Here is a 23,128-nt window from a genome sequence, read left to right on the forward strand (position 1 = left end):
TGAAACACGGTCGTCTGAGTATTTTGTTGTGGGAATCTTTAAAAAATCTTTAAGAAAGACAGCTTTGTGAAGATTTTCAAAGAAAACCTCAAGTAGTCAGCAGCTAAACTAAGTCTGTGTCTTCTGTTTGTCTTTTAACATGAAAATAACCCAAAAACACACGTCACTTCACGTCCTGGTGAATAACGACCTCCAGTAAACCACATTGTTGCTCTTTAGGGTTTAGTAGTTGTTAGCTTGTCGTTAAACTGAAAGAGACACATAATGTCTAATTAACTATGTTGGCAGTTAAACCTTCCTAATCAGACTACCATGTTTCAGTTTATCTAAAAAAACAAAAAAACAACAACAACAACTAAGAGAGGACGGTTAGCAAATGTGACTTGACTTCCTGTGAGTTTTATTTCCCCCGTACAGGGTAATTTGCAGTGCACAAGAATGTAATTAAACACAGAAATGCATTCTACATTCATTTTGATTTTGCTCTTTTCAAGCATATTTCAGTGTGGGTTCAGCAGAAAGGCAAAAAAGAAACTTTAATTTCACTCTGGAATGTCTTATTCTAGATTACAAACAGCGGGAGCTGTCAGCTGTAAAACAAGCGTGGAACAAAATGCTACACGAATGTGCTCAATTAGCACTTCATCATACTCGTTACAAAGCAAAAGTAGGAGCACAAACTGCAGGTGCACAGAGATTAAAAGCTGCAGGTTTGGGTCAAGTTATAGGGAGCGCATAAAAGTGATAAACGTGGCACAGCTTTAGTTAAGACACAAAACTAAAGCCAGATTTACATTAGCTGAGTGCTGTTACAGCCAATGACATTCATGCAGGTGTACAGCATTATCAGTGTTGCTGGCTTAATATTAATGCTCAAGTATCTGCTTTTTTTTTTTAGTTAAACAGGCGGAAACTTGTTGACACCTGTAATCTTTGAAAATCCTTCAAACACTCCAAGCTTACTGTACACCTCACGCTATGAACAGCTACGTTTCTTGAGACGACCACCTCAGTTTGAACTTCTTTGAACTCTTGACAAACAAAACCAAAAAACACTGACATAAAAGTTGGAGAGCAATGTGAACAACATGGTGACAAATATAAAGTATCTGGCAGTGTTTGAGTATTTTTAACCTCCTAAGACCTGAACTCTTCCACGACATGCATTTTTAATTTCTCTTTGATATTTGGGCTGATTGGGAGCTGATGAATGTAAAAACAAAGAATTACCAGATTTATTTATTTTTTTTACCTACCGTAATTGTCGGGCTATAAGCCGCTACTTTTTGCACAAGCTTTGAACCCTGCGGCTTTTAGTCAGGTGCGGCTTTTCTATAGATTGTCCGTGATTTTTGTCATATCGTAAGACGATTTGTTTTGTTTGTTCCGCTGTTGTACGGCACTACGTTGCCTGGCGGAAGGATCGGGGTTCAAGAGTGGTATGTTGGTCACATGTCCGTCCGCCAGGCAACATAGTGCCGTACAAGTAGCGCGAAAAACAAACTTCAAAGTAGCGCTACGCGTTCAGCGGGAGGCGTGGATGATGAGCGGCGATAAACTTGCGAAAAGCAAGTTATGCTCAACTCTACCGGTGGATTCTGACAGCGTGGAAAAGTGTGCAAACATCCACGATCACCAACGGATTTCGAAGGGCTGGACTGCTGCATGATGGAGAGGAGGACACCGCCACGGCCCTTCAGAGGGTGTTCGACTCCGACACTGACAACGAGGATTTCTTTGGTTTTGAAAGTGACAACGAAGGAAAGAAGCTGAGAGTGGATGACGAAGCCATCCTGAGCCTGTTCGTTTCCGACACTGGAGAAGAGGACTTTGGTGGTTTTAGTGCGCAGGAAGATGGTGGTGAATGACTGACTTTTCTTCTTGTTAAAGCTGTGTCTCTGCACCTGAGCCTAAAAGGTAGTCCGAATCTATTTTTCTGGTGTGCTGTAGGTTACTGTTATGTACTACATTTGTTACTCATTTATGAAGCACAGCACATGTGCAAATATGTACCCATAACTTGTTTTTCAAAATATTAATAAAAGGGGTGTGTCTCCAAACAGCCATCTCTTTCCTGACAATTCGCTTTGTGCATATTCTCTAACATATGATAAGTCAATATTGAAACACCTGCGGCTTTTAGTCAGGTGCGGCTAATGTATGTACAAAACAGGATTTTCCCCTGATTTTAGCTTGTGCGGCTAATATTCAGGTGCGCTTTGTAGTCCGGGAAATACGGTAATTTTTGTTTCTAAGAAAAATGAGAGCCACATATGAGGATATTTGTTTAAACATTTGATAGAACAGTAGCAGTATAATGTCCTCGTAAGTGGATATCAGGCCCTTGTAGAGAAAAATTGACTATTTTGGTATAAATAACCCAAAATGTGATGTCCACATATGTGGACGCCAGGTCCTAGGAGGTGAAAGGTCTTTTGTCCACTTTTGTCTGATCTCCATTTGCATTTATAACAAATTGAAATATATGCAACTTTATGTTAATGTTGTTAAATGTAGCACAAAAGAGACTCAAATTACATTCAAGTAAATAAAGCAATAAATTAATCTCTTTCCTACTTATTGCCTGTGATACTCAAACAACAACCTGTGTGATGACTACGCTTCAGGAAGTAATGTTGATATGGAGAGCAGTCTGATTCAAATAGAAGCTGAGCCACACACATACAGTCAAATAGAGGATAATATCCTGTTTTAACCCCCGATGAAAAATTAGTCTCATAACGTGTAATATTTTTCTAACGATGTATAAACAATGTGACGGGAACAGCGTGTTCCTAATGGTATAAATGGCGCTGCAAATGAAACAAAGAGTGGCGGTCTTTGTTGTGTTCAGGAGAGAATATTAGACCTGAAAGTCTTCTACCTGAGAACATTGTTCTGTGGAGAAAGTTCCCACAAGAATACACACACAGAGGGAGAAAGAGGCTTTTCAGGCAGCAACAAAAGCCCTTCTTTCTGCCTGATGGTGAGTGGAAGAGACAGAAGGAGGGGCAGAAAGTGATAACACTGGGAGCCAGAGAGGAGCCAAATGAATCAGGGAAAGAGAGGGGTCAGAGAAAAAAAAAAGGAGGGAGACACTAAGTGTGTTACAAACACCAACAAGTGGAAATTCTAAAAGATTATTAGGAGACAAAAAGTTGCATTCAGTATTATTTGTCTTGTAACTTGTAACTCATTAGGAGGAGGCAGAGTACCTCATATTTTGAAACTGCAACCCACAGCTCCGGTCTTCAAGCGTCGCAGCAGGTTAATAGGTTAATTTCCCACAGCCCCTGAGATAAAATTGCTTTTTAAAGTCCTCTAAGTCATTAAGAGGTTTACCTGTTCATTAAGGAGACTGTATCGACCTCCAAGACAATTCGGCAGGTTCTGCAGCTGTCACTTCAACGACAACATTAAAGAGAAGCTTGAAAAGGAGGACGTGGGGATTGCTGACTTTAAACAGCTAATGGTTTGAAGCTGAGAGTAAAGTTTGCTTGACTTTGGAAAACACAGTTGAGAAAGCGGTCTCGCTACAAGACCCATGTAAAACGGCATTAGGCAAATCACACATGGTAATTAGCGTGCATTACAGGAGGGAAGGCGGAGAGCTTTCAGTTATTGATTTTGATTAACACTGGTGAAAAGCATGCAGATGTCGGAAGGCAGGGAGAGAGGATTTACGGTAGACATGAGTAAGGTTTAAACTATTCATATATTATGCCATGATATGCACCACAGAACATCGTGGCAGTGACTTCTTCCGCTAATAGCTTAAAATACCAGAATAACCTCGAGAAGGTTTAAGTCACCTTGGATAATAATAATAAAGGGAATGACAGCAGGCCGAGAGCTCACAAAATTTGATTTCAAATATGCCTTTAAAGCCCCTCAAGAACGGCCTTCTGCCCGATGAGTGATTGAAAGTTAATCCATCTTCAGAGCAAATCTTTATTATAGGATCTGACAGTGAATAAACTATAAGGATGATTTAGAATATAACACAGACGAAAAGCAGACAAGGTCAGTATAATGAATCCTCAAGTGGCAACCGCTGACACTGAGGAATGTGCATCAGTCCATTCTAGAAAAAAGGTTAGGTATAGGGAGCAATGGAGATTCAAAACCCCGTGTCACCAACTTATTACCCAAAAGAATATTAAAGTATAGTCAAAAAATTAATCAAAGAAATCTATTACAATAAACATTTGTAGCAGTGGTAATAGCATGGTTCAGTAGACCTGTTAGTTGGACGAAAGTGATAAATACCCCATCCACACACAAATGTTAAATGGTCTGCAAAGGAATAAATTTGTATATTTATTGCCGTTCCCAAAAGATGGCGCCTCCCGACCTGACCTCTACAGTCAACATGAGTTTTAAAAACATGAGCTGTGAGTAAAATCTCAACAACTCTTGGCTGGATCGTTGTTATATTCATCAGATTTTAGAACTTTAGTGAATCACTTGCATTTAATCTGTTGTTTTCCATCAGGTTGCTTTATTAATTTAAAAGACCTGTAAAACTAACACCCTAAGCGGTTCCTCTCTGCTTAGTGCTAAGGAGAAAACGTTAACATTTTAATATGCTAAATGATCATGGAAGGGTTCAGACCAGTATTAAAAGGGTTGACACCCCTTTGCTTTACACATACACACATCACTGCCACACATCCCTGAAGTCTGCTCAGCAGATTACTGGTCCTGGTTGGCCCGAGGTCCAAGTTAAAGCATAGCAGAGACTGGGACTGGGATTTAAAATGCTCACAAATTGTGAATCTCCTTCCTCTACTAATCAGGAAACATCAGAAAAACATTTTCAAAACCACTTTTTGTTGCTTGGTTTTTAACCCCACCAGTCAGCTGCATGTCTTTGGACTGTGTGGGTAACCGAGAGAGAACCCACACAGACACAGGAAGAACATGCAAAATGGTGAGTGGTGAGTGGTTATCAGTCTCTTTGCTTTAGCCCTGACACAAGACTGGCTACCTGTCCTAGGTTGACCCCGCCTCTCAAGCTGGAATGTAACACTCTCAACCCCAAATTAGATAAGGAGAAGAAAATGTATCGATGGGTTTTTAAAACCCAACTGAGTTTTTCTTACTGCTAGCACTACTAGCATATAAACAGTCTTTACAGATGTTGTGCATGCAGATGTTTTAGCAAATAAAGCAGCTGTCAAAAAAAAGTCAAGCAGCAAACAGCAGGGAGACTTAGCTAGAGTCAAAGCAGCTCTCTGGTTTCCTGAGGATTATTAAGAGACAGATGCCTGAAAAGAGAATGAAAAGAAGCACGACTCCAGATGAATTTGAACGTTTCTCAGTCTGCTGGGTGTTTAAGTTGGTCATATCAATTTGAATGATGATAATATGTTGTTGCTGTTTTCATAGAATTTTTTTCAGCTACCCCTGAGTGGCCAAAAATAGTTACAGCAGACTCTAAAGGCCCTGCATGACCGCACATGTGTTTTCACTCATCTTGGTAGAATCAACCTCTGCTCAGATTGGAGGTGGGCAAAGCTATGCCGAGCAATATAGGACTATGCACCCACACACCCCTATGAAGTCTTTTGGTCATCCAGTAGACAAGTAAAAGAAATTACCTGTGTGGCTGTATCGTGGCTGTGGCCTTTGATTTCTTTCTGTCATTGCTGCGTTTAGAGCAACAGATCATTTATGTTGAGCAACGCGCGTCAGTCTAGACAACGTTTAGTCATGGGATTAAAGAAAATGTGCTGATTGCGTTCACATTTCACAGCTAACTGCCATGACAAACAAAATCATACTTTTACAATGCAGCTTAGAGGTTTTAAATTAAGTTTCACAGACGTGAATAAAGTCGTGCTACGCTAATCACAGCGTGACATGTGTGGAGACGCATTTTTAGGAACGTTTTAACAAGAGCTTGGCGATAAATGCTCCAGAAACTACACTGACAACGAGGACACAATGACGGTGATGGTCACCGCTCGAGTCGGAATAAAGTCTGTTTCGTGATTGGCTAGAATCTGAAGAGAAAGTTAGTTTGGCAACGTGAGAAGGGGCACCCAAGGGAGAAGTGGAGTTCCCAGGGCATTCTGTGCTTTGGGAGAGGGAGGGGTGGTATTCTGCTGAAATTCCCGGGACGACCAGTGCTCACTGCTAAATAACACACACACACACACACACACACACACACACAAACAAGCCCGTTCAGCTATCTTAGTGAGGACCTTCATCGACATAATGGTTTCCCTAGCCCCTTACCCTAACCATTAAAAATGAATGTGGTTCTCACAAGTATAGTAGAATGCACATGTTGGTCCTCACAAAGATAGCTAGACAGGAACACACACACACACACGCACACACACACACACACAGTAGAAAAGCGTTCATTTCTATAAAAAGCAAGTACTTTGTCCACATCCTCCATATGGCTGTCAAATTATATCACAAACCCAAAGGTATCCTAATGTTTTAGTGGATGTAGGAGTCTGTATATATTATGCTCTTTGTACCAGATTTACGCTTGCCAGACCTCAGGCTGTACTTACTGGGGCAGCCTCTTAAATCTCTCTGGATATGATTTGCTGCAGCATGCCTGAACACACGTGAGAAAGCATCACAGAATCCAGCACAGTGACCCGCACAACTCAACCTGCTCCAGCCATAGCTCCTACATGCATTCCTGTCTCTATGCAGGTGTATCAATATGCATGTTCCTATGTTTTTTATGCATTATATCACTTAATCTTAATGTTTGTGTGCTGTGTAGCGGGACTCACTCGTAGAGACTTCTTTGATCATCTCAGCTGATCCGTGACATCCATTCACAATGTGTCTGGTCCACAGGGACAGGTCCTTGGTGGTCTCAGTCCGGAACAGGTGAGTCTCAATGCCAAGTCGTGTGCCAGTCCGAGTGGCAAAGAACAGCTCTGTGCCAGAGTGCGGCGACCCCCGGTCAGGGCCTGAGTGGACCAGACTAAATAAACACATACAAAGCCTTTTAGCAAAGAGAAGAAATTCAATATACACTCTTATGCTTGGAAGTATTTTTAGAAAAATCATTTTTAAATGAAAAAAGCAACACCATAGTGTTAGTCATCATAAAACAAATTGAATGTGTTAAGGCCCAATATTAATGCATGTGCAAGTTTCTGCAAGTCAGTATCTTTATGAGGGTCCTACCGCGTTGCTAAAAGTGGGTAAGTGTGTGTAGGGCTCTGCCAGGCCTCCTGGCCTCGTGGTAAGCAGTCATATAGCAGCAGGTCCTTTTCTGTCACCACCACCAGCACCGGCTTCCAGCACTGCTTCTCACTCTCTGTCTGCAGCACAAACAACGAGACTATGACAGCTTTCCTTTAATGGTCTGACATATAGATATATAAAAATTAGTCTTTTAAAGAGCTGCACTAATCAGGAGGATTATCCGCACGACAAACGCTCCAGCTATTGGCCCATATAGTCAATATCTTTGTATGCAAGGCATTGTGACATAAATTTAGCAGTATTATTTGATGACAAAAAAAACCTGATAGATGAATTTAAAATTAAATGATCAATTAGTAAAATTCTAATATAATAGATTAACTAGGCAGTTAATCCTGTAAACCTGTGCAATATAAATTTGATCACATCAATTCTGCACGATTAGAAATACCTATTCCCTCTTGTGGTTTTTGCAAATACTAAGATTGTCTTCATGTTTTTAAATGAGAGTGCTGATGAGGCTGATCACTGGCAGTAACAGAGAAGACTGGTGTGTGTGTGAGCATGTGTGTAGTTGCAATCTGTAATAGCTGTTCACAAGGCTGTTCTGTTCTGTCACAGGAAATGTCTAGATTCACTATTGTGCACCCAAAATAAATGTGGCTGGTGTGCAGTTGTAGGTTTTTTTAAGCATATGCTTAGCGGTGCCCCCTCAGCCACTCATCTCTACAAACCCCTCACTCAGAGCACGCACACACCAAGTGTGGTATTTCATTTTACAATGCTCCATAACTATTCTCATTATGAGAGCTTATCTGCAGCACAGCCACGGAATCCTAAGCTGCTCTTTGAAGTTCTGCCTCATCCAATCGTATCGTGGGATTTAGAGGGTCAAGGGTCATATTTTTAACATAATCAGAATATGTTGCTAAGTAACAGTATTGTGCTGCATTTAAAGATTAAAATACTGTCGAATTCACGAGGACTAAATTAGGTAGATACAGATATCTCTGCACAGATGTCTGCATGTATGTATACACAGTACAAACACACACCACATTAATACTTTGTCATATATTCATACACCATCTGGGCCCCTTTCCCAGGCCCACCGCCTCACTAATTTACACCTTTCTGACATGCAGATTGACCTATTGCTTTATCTTTCTCCAACAGTTAATCTGACAACTCCAAGTAGTATGCAACAAGTAAATACTGCCACTGCTTTATCAAGCAAACTATTTTTGTCGTTTTCTGTGTACAAATGTGTGCAGCTGCATGGCGATTTTCTTGACATTTACACCTGACTATCATATTTCCCCCTTCTCTGTGACAGATGGCTTTTTATGCTGCTTTTACGTGACTATTTTGAAGGATTTCTACCATCTGACTCAATTAAAAAAATACCCTTTACAACTTTACACACAAACAACAAATGCTTTATCTCATAAGGGCATTAACTCAGATTCCAGATATATTAACCCTCATAAAATACATTGGAATAATGTATCAGGAGCTGATTAAGAACTGATATAGAAATTTGCTGTCCCACCCCCAGAGGGTAGACAAATTGATATCCCCACACTGTGAGTAATGCACTCCTACCTTGCCTGCAAGCCATCCCAGGTGTCGTATCTCTTTGCTGCCAGCAACTCCTGCCCTGGCTGTGTTTTGGATAACCTCTTGCAGCACCCGCTGTAGCAAGATGGATCATTTTTAAGGTAAATAGTTCAATATGCATAACTTAACATTCAAAGACATTTCCAGAGGCTTACTTATATCTACTGAAATATCGAGTGCTGAGAGACACTGGTATAATATTTCACGTAGAAGACAGACCTGTGCCAGTGCTGATGTGACAGAGTGCATGGCGGAGAACCACGACAGGGCAGATGGTTGGTCTGGGCAACGCAGCACCACAGTGTGCCTGACATCAGGAGAGTGTAGCTCTAGTTGTCTACAGGGGAAGATAAGAAAAGTTAAATAGGTTGAACTTCTCTGTTATCATCCTGAAGCGAGTGCTAAAACCTTGAGAGTGAAGAATCTTGAAAATATATTTGTTAGCCTTACCACAAAACTCCAATTTATTCTGGACTTATAGTTTTAGGACTCAAATATTACCTTTTCAGGTTTGCGCTTTAACATATGCCCCCTTTCTTATTTGCTTAATCACAGCAACTCTGTCAGAACAATGAAATAAATGGCATGGAAATTTTTGTTTATTCAACATGCATTGCATTCTCTGTGGGAGACCAGCGCCGTCTCTCTCCAAATTTCCATATCTAATCTGCTTACATGAAATGTGAGTCTTTCTGGCCTTGGTTAAAAAAAACAAACAAACACATGCCTTTCAATCTCTCTGAATGGCTCTTTGATTGTGTGCTCAGTGAATATGAATTTTAAAAAGGCACATATGTCTGCCTACAGTGCATAAAGTGGTGCACTGTTGTTTTATAGGGCAGCAAAGCAAGTATACAGCTCCACGACGTAAACCAGTATGCTATAGATAAATAACCTGACCACTTTAAAGGAAGGAAATAATAAGAGTAACAGTGGACACAGAAAACTATTAAATATTCTTGACTCAAAGATTTAAAAGAAGCGATATGGTAGCAACTGTACAATGTGTACTTCACATTGTGTTTGGGCCGTGTTTGAAGTATGCACAGTCTACAATGTTTCAAGGATTGAAAATGCACAAATAAGGTAAATGAAGCTCAAGTAGGAACAGTGTCTGCTTGTGTACGCTTTGGTAATATCCATTTAATAACAACCTTTAAAATACGATTGAAAATACAGAGAAAAAATTAGCTGTGGCACAGTGGACTAAAACTCCACACTAAGGGTGGTTTCAACATGACAAAAATGCTTTCTTTGCAGCTTTCTTTTATCACACAGACGGAGAACCTGAAAAAATCCCCAGTGGATATGATTAATTTGCTCTTCTATCAAAACGTAGGCGAGACCATCTACAGTAGATAAGCTCCAGGTGTTAATCTGAACTAAAAATAGAATCGGTGCTTGTAAAAAGGCAGGTTGATAAAGGGCATCCTGGAGGAGAGGAGCTATAAGGGCTGAATTCCGGGGCTAAAAGTGCTTTTTGTAGAGAAAGTTTTTTGGTGTGCTATTTGCTTTGGCAAAAACTTTGACAACCTAAGTTATCTGTCCCTTGATTGCATGACGCAGGAATGGGGAACATAGGGAGGACTAGCAACGAAACCCATCCCACACACAAACAGCACAAGTGGATCTTTGGGTTCTCGCTACAATTTTGTAGGGTCTTTAACTTTTAACTCAGCATCTTAAGATGTTTTCATGTAAATTGGCTCTATAGAAATAAAACTGAGCTGAGCTGAAAAGGCTACTGCTCTGAATGCATGGCGTTACATAAGTGTGCTCCTGCATGAAAGAAGTTAAATCTCTCATTTGATCAAAGGGTAGTTGTCCTCGTGGGATTATCAATAGATTTAGCAAATATGTATTCAAGGTCTCTTCCATCATGCAGATGTGATCCAAGGATAGACTGTATGGATGTAGACACGGAGATGTCGTTCAGTGATTTTTTAAGCCTTGTTGTGAAACCCTGACTTGAGAATTTTAGCTATCTGCCTTATTATCTGTATTATAATTAACCTGTCTTCACCCAAAAGTAAACATCATTACTTTCTCTCCTTCTCCTGTCATGTAGTCCCCTTCTTTATTAACTCACTCCTTCTGAATTATCACTCCTGCTCATCACTGTCCCATCTTTCCTCAAATGCCAATCTTCTGAATCTTAGGCTTAAACACAGTTTAAACAGCATCTGCTGAAATGAAGAGAAAAACCTCAGATAGATGAACATTGCACTGAGTAAAGTAAAAGAAGATAAAACAGGCTCATCTATCACTTAATATAAAGCCATTTTATCACCCCCGAATCCTTAAAATGAAAAAAAGAGTTTAATCTCACTCTGCAATCTTTAACTTCTGTTTATTATATCAGAACAGCCAAACTCTGTGAAACATCTAACTTTCGGGACAAATATGAACACCTCGTCAAACTTTTGCGGCTTAAAAACGACAACCTGCATTTCAACTTGGGCGTCCTTCTGTTTAAACATTTACCAAACATCTACTGGCAAGGTAAGGCTGGAAGTGAAGAAAGGAAAGAACTTTCTTGACTTTCTTGAGAGAAAACAGGTTAGTCAAGATAAATTTTGCTAAGGACTTTATCTGTGTCTGTGAATCTGCCCTCAAGCTTTATCAAACCACATAACAGTGTTATCTGTGTAAAGCTTAAGCTGCCTATGTCACTAGATGAGATATTGATCCCAGCTACTCACAAATAAAGTCAGCAAAGTTCAAGTCTGTCATGTTTTTTTTGTGTAATAATAAACTTCAAAATTAATGAACTTTAACCACAAGTTGTGTTGTTGTTGTTGTGTAAAACACTCATATATGAGAAGACTAGATGATTGTCCCATGTGGATATAGCAGAATACCACTGAGCACATACCCCAAGGCCAGGTCCATGCTAATTAACTGCAACTTTTTTGTACTATTAGAGTCCTTCAGTCAGGCCTACTTTAGTCAAAAGAAGATAATTATTTCCAGTGGCAGTTTATGTCTGTGAGTATGGAGCCTCCCTGGACCTCCTTCCTGTCCTTTTACAAGGATATGTGGGAAGCAAAAAAGGACTCCTTACTCCTAGCACAGAAGAGAGAAGGAATCCACATTGACACAACACTGATTAGATCGCACAGAGCATGAGAAGGAGGAGCTGGGGTCAATGTTGGTTCCAAAGTGGCTTGCAGATGCAGTAGCAGTAGCCAAGCTAAATCAAATTTACAGCCCTTCATATTTGAGATTTGCCAATTAGATGTACGGAGACGCAAATAACTGGGACTCTAGACTCGGAGAGGGAAGGGTCGTGCCATGTGACAGGACAGCACTTTCTCCACAAATGTCACCTGTCTTTCCAGGGTTGAATCCCGGACCAAGTGACAAAATGCACAGTCTTCGGGCTTAGCCAATGCTCTACTAGCGTGGACAATCTGCAGGTACATGTGGAATGTTTTGTGCTGATCCTTGTCTTGCAAAGAGAAACCGCACCCTTTAAGACAGTGACAAACAGAAGATTTCTGCTTTGCTTGCTTCGGTTTAGTAATCATAACCAAATAAAGCAAAAACGCTACACAAGAAGATGTGAAATTAGTACCCTGCGGGCAGTGTACATACCAGTTAAGCATTGCAGACTAACACCAACAGGAGCTAAGTTAAGCTAACTTCAAGCCGGCTAACAACCGTGCTAATTAGCAGTAGCAAGCTAGTACGACTGCAGAATAATTACACGACTCTGAATGTAATTCTTTCTTTAGCTTAAATACTGGAATAACAAGTTGAGTATTACTTTGCAGACTGTCCCAACTAACATTATGCTCATTAACAGCCACTGATATAAATAAGAATCTTAAGTGACCCTGCTTTATTTTAGTACCTTGGGAAATACACACTAAGGCTGTGTCATATCATACCATCCCTGCTTATATCAGTATAAATGTTTATGTCATATAAAATTGTAATATTGCGAAATCAATGCCTTTACATTTCCTAGCACAACAACACAAGCCCAAGCATGCTTGAGAGCAAGAACAGCATTATAGACTCCAATAACAATTTAAGAGCTAGCTTAATATATTAAGTGGTTTGCCTAAAAGATGTCAGACTTTAGCGCACAGTACTTTGCAAAATATGCAAGAAAACTGTTCCTTCTAAAGGTGGAAACAACCAATTTGTTCCACCACTTCAGGCAAAAACATGCTGTCGAGTAGGGTTGCCAACTCCCTGAAAAATAAATAAGGGACACCTCGTGGCCAGGGCCGGGCAACCCAGTTGTCTTCACCCTTCCCAGTGTGGTAGCTCTTTTTTTGTGTGTGTGAAATTATTTTTTAACCATTTGACTTGAATTTGATTTAAGCAGATGCATATTCTTTGTGATATGACCATATGGGAAACAAATGATCATTTAGCCATTTATTTTTAGCTCAAAATGACAACATTAACACAGTAAAACAGGTCTCTTTCTTAAACAGAAGCCTGTCATGCTTAACTTTTGAGAATATAAGTAAATCTTTCTTTAAAAGAACTCTGTCCTGCTTAACTTAAAATTATATAAATTAATAGAAAGCAATAGAACGAAAAATATTCTTGTAACAGTGCACATATAGTGCATTTAGTACAATTGGCTTCAGTTGAGGTATTATTTCAGCTTTTCTAATGCTAATCAGCTGCTCCTGTTTGTAAACCCGCTTGTTCCCATGATTACGCACCTTAACTCATCATCATTATTCATCTATGTATTACTTTTATGTATTATTCATCTATTTGTTGTAATCATCCATCCTTGCAGTTGTTTATTACACAAAATAAATGATATTATCACACTTCTGGCCACATAGCGCTGATATTCACCGCACATGCCCATATTAACCTTAACCAGAGGGTTTAAACAACAAACCAGTGTTTACATACCATATCTGCTTCTGCCGTGGCCTGGTGGACAAAAAATTGGTTAAGGGTTCCCCGAGCTTTCACGCCCCTCATGTTCTTCTTGTGCCCACCACTAGAAGCATGCCTATGGAAAAAGTGCGCCGGCACACAGTGCAGTGCGCTTTATAGGTGTTATCGTGCACTTTCCCAGCCAGGTGTTTCCCTTTTCCCAGTCCTCCCTGTACTTTTGCAGCCTTTTTTCTTTTCTTTCTCTGAGGGGAACAAACATTGCTGCGCTAATGCTGGGCTTACACTGTGCGATTTTTGGCCCATTTTGAGCCGATTTTTGAGTCGTGCGACCGATTTGGTGATCGGCCCGATTTTGGCCTTCATCGTGCATCGTGTAGTATACGTGGGGTAACGAGAAGCGATTAACACCTCGAGCAGCTCCCGATCATCAATCGCTCGTGAGGGTGTCACCGCAGCTGCTCACACTGCTCACGCGCAAACACGTAAACATCGGTGAAAAAGACGGCGCAGCACGGCTGTGCAGCGTGTGATCTGGACACAAGTGATGGAGGCACTTGTAGAACTTTGGAAAGCTCATCCGAGCCTTTTCGATGTGGCATCACAAAATTATCACGACCACAACAACCGTGAAAATAGTTGGATTTACACTGCTGCTCAATCACAGCTGCCTGATCATGTTTTTCATTAGCAATTTAGCAAAGTTGATGGTGGTGTGTCTGTGTGAGTGAAAGACAGAGAGAGAGAGAGCGACAGATTTTCTGTTATAACCTTCATGTTATGGAGGCACAGTGTGAGCACTCAGGTCGCATCAGAGCATCGGGCCGTATAGTGTGAGACCCTGCATCGTGACCTGCAAACTTCTAATCCCTGCGAGTCAATCGTGCAGTTTGAGCAAGAGCTGAATAACGTGACTGAAAAAAATCGCAGTGTCTGCCCAGCTTTAGGTGTACTGTCATCCGAGACGTGCACCGCAGTGTCGGCGTTTGTTTCCCTGTTGGCCATGCTTGTTGTTGTGGTCATCTGTTGTCTTCCGGTATTTTCTCCGCAAGCGACCTTTCCTCGACCAATGAGATAATCTGAATTGTCATACTCGAATTGTCATAAGTGTGCTGTCAGCTCATTGGTCACAAAGCAGGAGAGGGGCTGGGAATTATGTTTTCAAACAAAGCGTTAATTCCATTAACATTTATAGACTACTTTTGATTCTCACTGTATTACGGGACAAAGTGCGTCCCTTATTAGCTCAACACGGGACGTGTGCTTTTGTTTCTAAATACGGGACGATTCCGTTTTTTAAGGGACGGTTGGCAACCCTACTGTCGAGTGCAACTAGGGTACAAAGGCATGTGAGGAGGAGATGCTAACAGATGGTAATGTGTAACACAACCCTAAACAAATGATTCTACCAAGCATGTCTATAACTAGCACTCGCTAGTTACAGCCCATATTACAGGAAGAGCAAACAGTAGATGGAAATTACTGCTGTGTTTACATAATGGTAAAGAGAACTTAAGGAACTGGTTAAAAAGCAGAAGACTTCTAAGAAGACTTGAAAGGTTAAGTATTTGATTTTCCTACAGGATGTAAACTTTACAACATCCTGTAGGAATTTAGAGGTACAAACTTCTTTGTAGTTTACAGGAAGCAGACAAAAGAATATTTTTGAAATGAACTTATTTTCTTTGATACTTATAAAAACAATGCTAATCATAATGAAGGTAAGTATCAAGCAGCCTTGCGTGTTGCCTTTATGCTTAATGTGGTACGAAATGTCTCAACAACTCAAACAACTGCAGCTGCAAGTGCAATGAAAAACTAACACTTCAAACTGAGAAAAAGTCAAACGAAACCAAATCTAAGCCAAACAATCTAAACACAGCTTCCACGATAAGCTGATACTGCAAAAGTTTAAAAAGTACATCGTGTTTCCAGCTGACAGAGAACCACATATTCTATCCACAGATGGCGTTTTTACTTTTCATTCTATTTTTATTAGATTTGTTTATTTTTACTGACTGATTATTTAGTAGATTTATAATGTTAAAGTGTTGTTGTAGCGTTTCCATAAAGACAGTTGCGACTTGGCTTTGATGTTTCCTTCATCATCTCAAGCTTTCAAGTGTGAGCTTCCACTTTCTCCCAGAATCATACATATGGAGAGGGAGGCAGGACTAGACGAGGCACAGAATGATAGGAAAACACTGACAATTGTTTAGAGGGCAAAAAGTAAAATATCAAGAGAGTGACAAGGATGGGAGGACAATAGAGACAGAAAATTGATTCAGATGGCAGAATACAAAGAGAGATGATGATAGAAAAGAAAGGTAGAGGAAACCAAGCAGACAAAAACACAAACAAGTATGAAAAACAGACATGAGAGAGAGCAAAGTATAAACAAGTAGGGAAGCAACACAGAAAGTGAGGCAGAGAGAAAGACAGCTAGGGCATAAAGCACACAAACTGATATCAAACGTGTTTAGAAAAGGAGAGTAAATCACTCTTATCTTCCCCCATGCTGTTTGAGTGGGCCATTGTCAAATTACCAACCAATTAGCTTGATGACAGCCCCTAACAGACCACCCCCCACTGACTGAGAATTAGCTAGGCAATACTTCAAAGGTTTGTCTTTAAGGAAAACTGAAAATGGATTTTAAAAACCCGTTACTGAGTAATCCCCACAGGACAGCTGGAGAAGGCTGCTTCTGTTCACTCACTGTGACATGCAGGAGCAGAAAACTAGTTAACCTTTAAATAACTAAAGTAACCAACGATCTTTTCTTTGTTTCTGTTAAATTCAATTTTATTTATACAGAGCCAAATCACAACAACAGTTGCCTCAAGGCGCTCTATATTGTAAGGTGAAATCCCTACCATAATACAAAGTAAACAGAAAACCCAACAATCATATGACCCCCTTTGAGCAAGCACTTCGGCAACAGTGGGAAGGAAAAACTCCCTTTTAACAGGAACCAGGCTCGTGGAGGGGCAGCCACCTGCCACGACCGGTTGTGGTGGACAGGACAAAAGACATTGATAATAACTAATGATTAAATGCAGAGAGGTGTATAAATACATAGTGAGTGGAAAAGATGACTAAAGAAGAAACACTCAGTACATCACGGGAATCCCCCAGCAGCCCAGACCTCTTGCTGTGTAACTTTGGGAGGAGAAAGTTCTGAGGTGAACTTTCAAACATTTTCTAGTAACAAAGCCTGAAAGCTATGTCTGACTACAGTCACATGACAGACTTATACCCAACATATCTGTGTTGCAAAAAAGACGACAACAAACAGAAAAAACTGCACACAAAAAATAGTTCCAGTGACCCACAAACATAATATGAGCATCTTTTCAAGACAAACCTGGTGAACTATGAGCGCAAGAAAAAAAAGATACATTGTATCCACAATGGAGTTTCGTTTCACTCACCACTAAATACAGAATTAAGAATTTGAAAAAGCGCTGCAGGCCTGGCAAAACAAAATGTACAGAACATGTTAAATTAATAACAGTTTTGATTCAAGATCATATTACTCAGCCCAAGGTGGAACTATGTGTGTGGTTAATGTATGAACCTGAAGTCATTAAACAAGCATTTAAAAAAGCCCAGAGAATCTGCTCGTGTGTGTGTGTGTGTGTGTGTGTGTGTGTCTTCGCTACCTGTTCTCAGGGTCTGGTGTGGTCATGGCTCGGGTTACATAACACATCTTCAGTGGTATGCACCTCCTGTCACCGTTCAGAGACAAGGAGTGCTGAATCGTAGGACTTGGAGTTTCAGGTGAGGAGGTGACGGGAGGGCTGCTGAGACGGGGGGACTCGGGAGGAGGCGTCTCCCAGCCGATCTCTGACACGGGAGAGCCCTTTTTGACATATGGTGTGGCCTCACGCATATACTTGACTGGAGAGGAATAGAAGAAATACATTTTTAGTACACACAAAGCAATGATAACAATAAAAATTGAGCCACATGTTGAGATTGCAAATTATTTGTCGTCACGTTTGGCCATCTTCATAATTTTCTGTAGATAAAATGGTTCATATTTATATGCTATAGTGACGCCTATTTGTCTTTGCACACTCTAAACAGTATAAATGATTTAATTCGTATAAATATATATACTTTTACAAAAATACATATTAAAATGAAAAAAGGCTACATGTATAACAATGAGGCTGTTCTTTTGCTGGCAGGGTTGTAACCTCATTTAATACAAAGGCCAATTAAAATCCCAACACGTTTGACCTTACAGGCTTGCAGATACTCATAATGTAAAATCCATATGTGCTTCAGCAGCAATTAACAAACCTTGTTGTTTTGAAGGTAGTCTGTATCTGTCATAACGCAGAGGAAGGAAGTGAGGATACCACAAATGTTCACATGCACAGCCAACATTGAAACTGTTTTACTTATAATACCACTGAAGTGTTTGTTAAGCACAGACTTTCACGGGGCGGAAAAGTAATTTTCAGCAACATATCTGTGCGTTAATGATGCTTGTCAGAGACCCAGGAGGGTGTACAGATTACAGAAACTTGCCTCTGATAGTAATAAAACTTAGGACCACAAGTCTGTTTCGTGTCCGCATCATGCAGTGGCGGTTAATTAGATCGATTACAGCCTCAGACCTGCTGCGTCACGCCCTCACCATATATTTCCTGTGTGTAGTTTTACAATCATCTGTCCAATACGTTCTCGTTCACCCGTTAAAATCAGAAGGAAGAGAATCAAATCAGTTACTTTGCACATGTGCTCTGGAGTGCACGATAGAAGCCCACTTCAGATGCTCTCTCACTAAAATATTCAGTGTCCTCTGAATAATGTCATCTCTAAAGATGACTATTGTCCACAGAGTTTTCTGATAAAGCAATACACGTTTTGCTCCACAGACAGCAGGAAGCTCAGTGGAAAAACAGTGATACATGTTCCTGTAATAATTAAGTGGCCCTCTGCGCTGCCACTTGATAACAGTAAATGTCAACATGCCATTTAACTGCGGTGGTTTTTGTCAACAAAATCAAGTGCCTCTTCAGCTCTCAATAATTTGTTGAAACGTATTGATTTGCCTTATCGTCTCTGTTGCTGCTGGCAGCTCTGGCACCACTGAGTCACTTCAAGATCCACGGCCGACGCCGCTGGGCTATCTGAGAAACGCCGAATCCAGGAAAACACACAGCTTTACTTGTACGAGTCATACTGATGCTCATTTTAAATTCCACATGTCCTCCTCTTTGAGAGGAGGAGAAAAGAAGGCTGGAACCATGTTACAGTGAAAGACAGAAATAGGGAGTCGGAGATAAAGTGGGTGCACAGATTGCTTTCTATGTCCTGAATACGCTAAATCCTTATTATGGCCTGGATGTCTAATTGGCATATCTCGCAGTACAGCTGCATATAATTGGCATATGGCTGGTGGCATTTGTAATCCAGCATGTGAACTATTCTTGGTAGAAGCACTATTGAGCACTACGGGATGGTATAACAAGCCTAACCTCCAACCTGTAAATTAGGGATGATAGGCTCATAACACAGAGGCTCATAACACAGAGGAGAAGACAGGGATGATGTAAGAGTGTCCTCAATGGACGTACAGATACGATGTGATCTAATTGCACAGTAGAATAACCCACACAGTCAGATCAGATTAAAACAGCTTGAATAAAAAAAAAAAAAAAAAAAAAAGGTTGATACTTTTGTTGAAATCAAAGGACTGAATAGATCAAATCCAGCGCAGTCAAATAAGGACAACCACTTCTGCTTTATGTTAAGTGTGTTAACTCGAAGGATATTAATAAAAAAGGGAAGAAGCAAAAGTCTGAAAGACTGAGACTGACTTTTGTGATTAGACAGCAGCACAGAGACCGTCTGCCTCATACTTTGTGTTGCAAACATCACAAATCTGCAGCAGAACATCAAATTCGTGACTTGTGGCGTTTTGCTGAAATTTTTCTGAGCATCTTAGTTCAGCCATTCCTGCACTGTGAGGATGCGTTTTGCTCCCTCTGCATTCCTTTAAATGTCAGTTTGAAAGTTTAGACTTGGTATTTGGGCTCAGGCTAAAAAAACAAAAACAAAACACATATATAATCACACCTTTCTAATGGGCCTACCCACAGCACTGTGCCTAAATCATACATCCTTAAAAAATAACTGTGAAAGCATGTACACCACACAGAAACCACAAGACCTGCGGTTGATCAGCTAGGCGTCTTTTGCTCTGTGTCAGTTTCCGACGCTGGTAGAGAACGTGACTGTAAAGACAGCACGAAGCAAGATGAATCCATCTGCTGATTTTCAGACACAAACATGTGGCACAATCCTAACAACTTACCCGTTAATTTCACACCATACACAAAACCTTTATTATTATCTACCCAAACAGCTGATACCCTGGTTACAAATTTACAGTCCACTCTCTGAGCAGAAAAAAAAAGACATGCCACCCATCTACTATAAAAACATAATGTTTAGTTGATGATTTGCTTGCAGTTAACATCTACAAAGAATCCCCATTCCTAGAAATAGAGCTCTAAGTGTTTCCAGTGGAGGGGAAAATAAAAAGGGGTACAGTCCGTGCAGTCATTACACTGTAAGTGTGTACATCTGTGTGCATTCCCTTGGGTCGTGTTTCTATCCCATTACAGCGCCAGCTCTGCGCAATAACCTCAATAGCTGGAGAAGAGCTTGAAAAGGATAGGGCTCATACTACTGGAGCCATGAGAGGAGTCTATGAGCCGGTTTGCTGTTACATAAGTCAAACTAAAGAGATTCAAACGAGAGGCTACACTTCCCTATCTATTTGATTTTATTTTCCACTTTCCAGCTCATCCTTGCTCACCCATGTGCAGATAAATCTTTTTTTATTATTATTATTATTAGTAGTAGTAGTGGTGTGATTTCCATTCTCCGAGGTATTTTGCAGTTACAGCAGTCATTGATGCAGATGCCTCAATGCATCAAAACAGCTGTTCGACTCACCAGTGAAGTCATTGACTTCTTTTGATGATTCAAACGCTCTTCGCTTAATAGAAACTGTACACGATCCATTACTTACACATTTTTACAGCTGATGCACTCAATTTGTTCTTGACTGTTAGACCTTCACAATGAATACACAACGACAAACACACACTCTTCAGTCCGTCCCTCTTGACAAACACACACTCTGGTCTATAACATTAAGTGTAATTACTGTAGCTGTCTCATTGTCTCTTTTTTTATTTAATGGTCTTTAACGGTATTTAATGGGGTTTGAAGTCATTGCATTTACTACTATATGCTTCAAATGTACTTTCTGTTTTGTGAGAAAGTGCATCAAAGGAGAGAAAAAAAACACTCATTAAAGCTGCGGAAGTGAAAGTAGACTGGTAAAAGCTGGAAAGAGGCCAAACCAGACTAAAGAGGTAGAAAAAAAAAGAGACGCTCCTCTGACTGTAGAATTGGGCCTTTTCCTCTTGTACCTGGATACTACAGCAACACAAAAGGCCCTTACAAATCCACCCTCGAGGCACCTTTTTGTAAGATGTTGGCCAATATTTCAAAGATTCCAATACTACCTTAACCGAACAATGTGTAGCAACTAACAGCAGGTTAAAGAAACGTGAAATGTGCATAGGTATGCTTACTCACTGACCATGAACTGACACCAAGTTCAACACTTTTCTAATCAACTTTCTGAAGAGCATATTTATATAAAAGACACCTGAAAGGCATTTGCTAAAATGTCACATTTTAAAATACCGCCGATGATGTTACAACACAAGAGATGTAGTACTAACAGATTAAAGAGTACTTCTATATGTAATACTGAACTTAATGATTTAGTTATCGTGCTATAAATATGAGTTAACCTGTGGGGATAGGTTAATTGATTAATCTAAATTGCCCATAGGTGTGAATGCGGCAGTGAATGTGAGTGCGAATGGTTGTTTGTCTCTGTGTGTTAGCCCTGCGACAGACTGGCGACCTGTCCAGGGTGTACCCCGCCTCTCGCCCTATGACAGCTGGGATAGGCTCCAGCGCCCCCCGCGACCCTGAAAAGGATAAGCGAAAGCGAATGGATGGATGTAAATATGATATTTACTGCAGGAGTGAGGGAATTTGGCATAGTGTAGTCTGAGTGATGCACAGTAGAGAGTATGAAAGAAATAAGAAAGAGAAAGGAGCACAAAAGGAGCGCTCAAAGACTTATTTGCCCAAAAAAAATGCAAATGTGCAGATGCAAATGCAGAGGATGTGGACACCACAGTGTGTGTTCAGGACACAAGAAACTTGCATTGAAATTACATTAAACATTAACCTGAATGTTAAAGATAACAAACCTACACCATTCGCACTCACAGGCAGGGATAGCTCAGTAGGTAGAGTGGTGGCCCCATGATCGGAAGGTCGGGGGTTCGACTCCACTGAACGGCTACCCTGAGGTACCCCTGAGCAAGGTACCGTCCCTACACACTGCTCCCCGGGCGCTGCACTGGTGGCTGCCCACTGCTTCACTGGGTGAATGGGTTAAATGCAGAGGAACTATTTCCCTATGGGGACTAACACGCACACTTTACTTTACTTTTACTTTTTACTTTACTTACTTTTTACTTTCTTTACTTACTTTTTTTACTTACTTTACTTTTTACATTAACTTTACATTTAGCAGATATCATGATCAAAAATTTGAATTTACCTATAAAGCACTTCCCCTGAATTATGACAGCTAGCAACTTTAAAAAAAACCCAAAGCTTCAGAGGATGAAAGTGTGAGCAGGAGGATACAGTCACTTTGTGGGGTTACAAGTTTTGCATCATAAAGTTTGATCTTTCCAAACTCTTTTAGCTCAGATTCATGCATGCAGCTATCAAGTAAGGAGTGCAGTGAGTATTCAGCTTATTATTGTATAAAGGAAAACTGGTTAGCAATTCTAGGCTGATGTCTATAACATTGAGATGATGGAAGCTGTAGAAAACAAGAGAAATATGGTCACAGTTTAACTTCCATGCTTGAAGCGTAAAAACTAATAGAAATAACAGCTTCAAAATAGTGCCAGGTCACCTGCCGTAATCTCATGCATGCTTTCACTTTTCAAATACGACATTACTGCTGTGTTTAGACAAAAGACTTTGGCTATTTAAGAGGATTAAACGTATTACTGGGAGTTCTGTAGAGAGTACTGAAAGGACTACATTGACAAAAAGCCTATAAAAGATAATTAATCCACAACTACCTCCCTTCAACAGCGCAAACAATAAAGCACAAAATAACTTGTGAAACCCTGACAACTTGTGCGGTAATGTTAACCAGCCATTCAGCATGACCAAGGACTGGGCTTTCAGTTTGGTCTTGGCTCAGGAATCACCTCCACACACAGAGACAGTGAATCAGCTGAGGCTGAAAGATGTTCTTCCAGATGACACATTTTGTGCCATGACGTTTGGAAGAAGAAGACGACG

At 40.4% G+C, this 23,128-nt stretch overlaps 1 protein-coding gene across 1 annotated transcript in view; it reads right to left on the reverse strand.

Moving 5' to 3' along the window:
• sntb1 (syntrophin, basic 1) overlaps positions 1-23,128 on the reverse strand; it is a 39,701-nt gene that overhangs the window by 6,905 nt on the left and 9,668 nt on the right. Inside the window, exons 2-6 of the mRNA XM_004565155.5 lie at positions 17,350-17,587; positions 9,031-9,148; positions 8,797-8,886; positions 7,171-7,307; positions 6,768-6,964 (exon numbers count right to left, since the gene is read on the reverse strand). Coding sequence (XP_004565212.1) covers positions 6,768-6,964; positions 7,171-7,307; positions 8,797-8,886; positions 9,031-9,148; positions 17,350-17,587 — 780 coding nt within the window. The remainder of the gene's footprint in view (positions 1-6,767; positions 6,965-7,170; positions 7,308-8,796; positions 8,887-9,030; positions 9,149-17,349; positions 17,588-23,128) is intronic.

Source organism: Maylandia zebra, linkage group LG11, assembly GCF_041146795.1.
Source record: "Maylandia zebra isolate NMK-2024a linkage group LG11, Mzebra_GT3a, whole genome shotgun sequence".
NCBI lineage: Eukaryota > Metazoa > Chordata > Actinopteri > Cichliformes > Cichlidae > Maylandia > Maylandia zebra.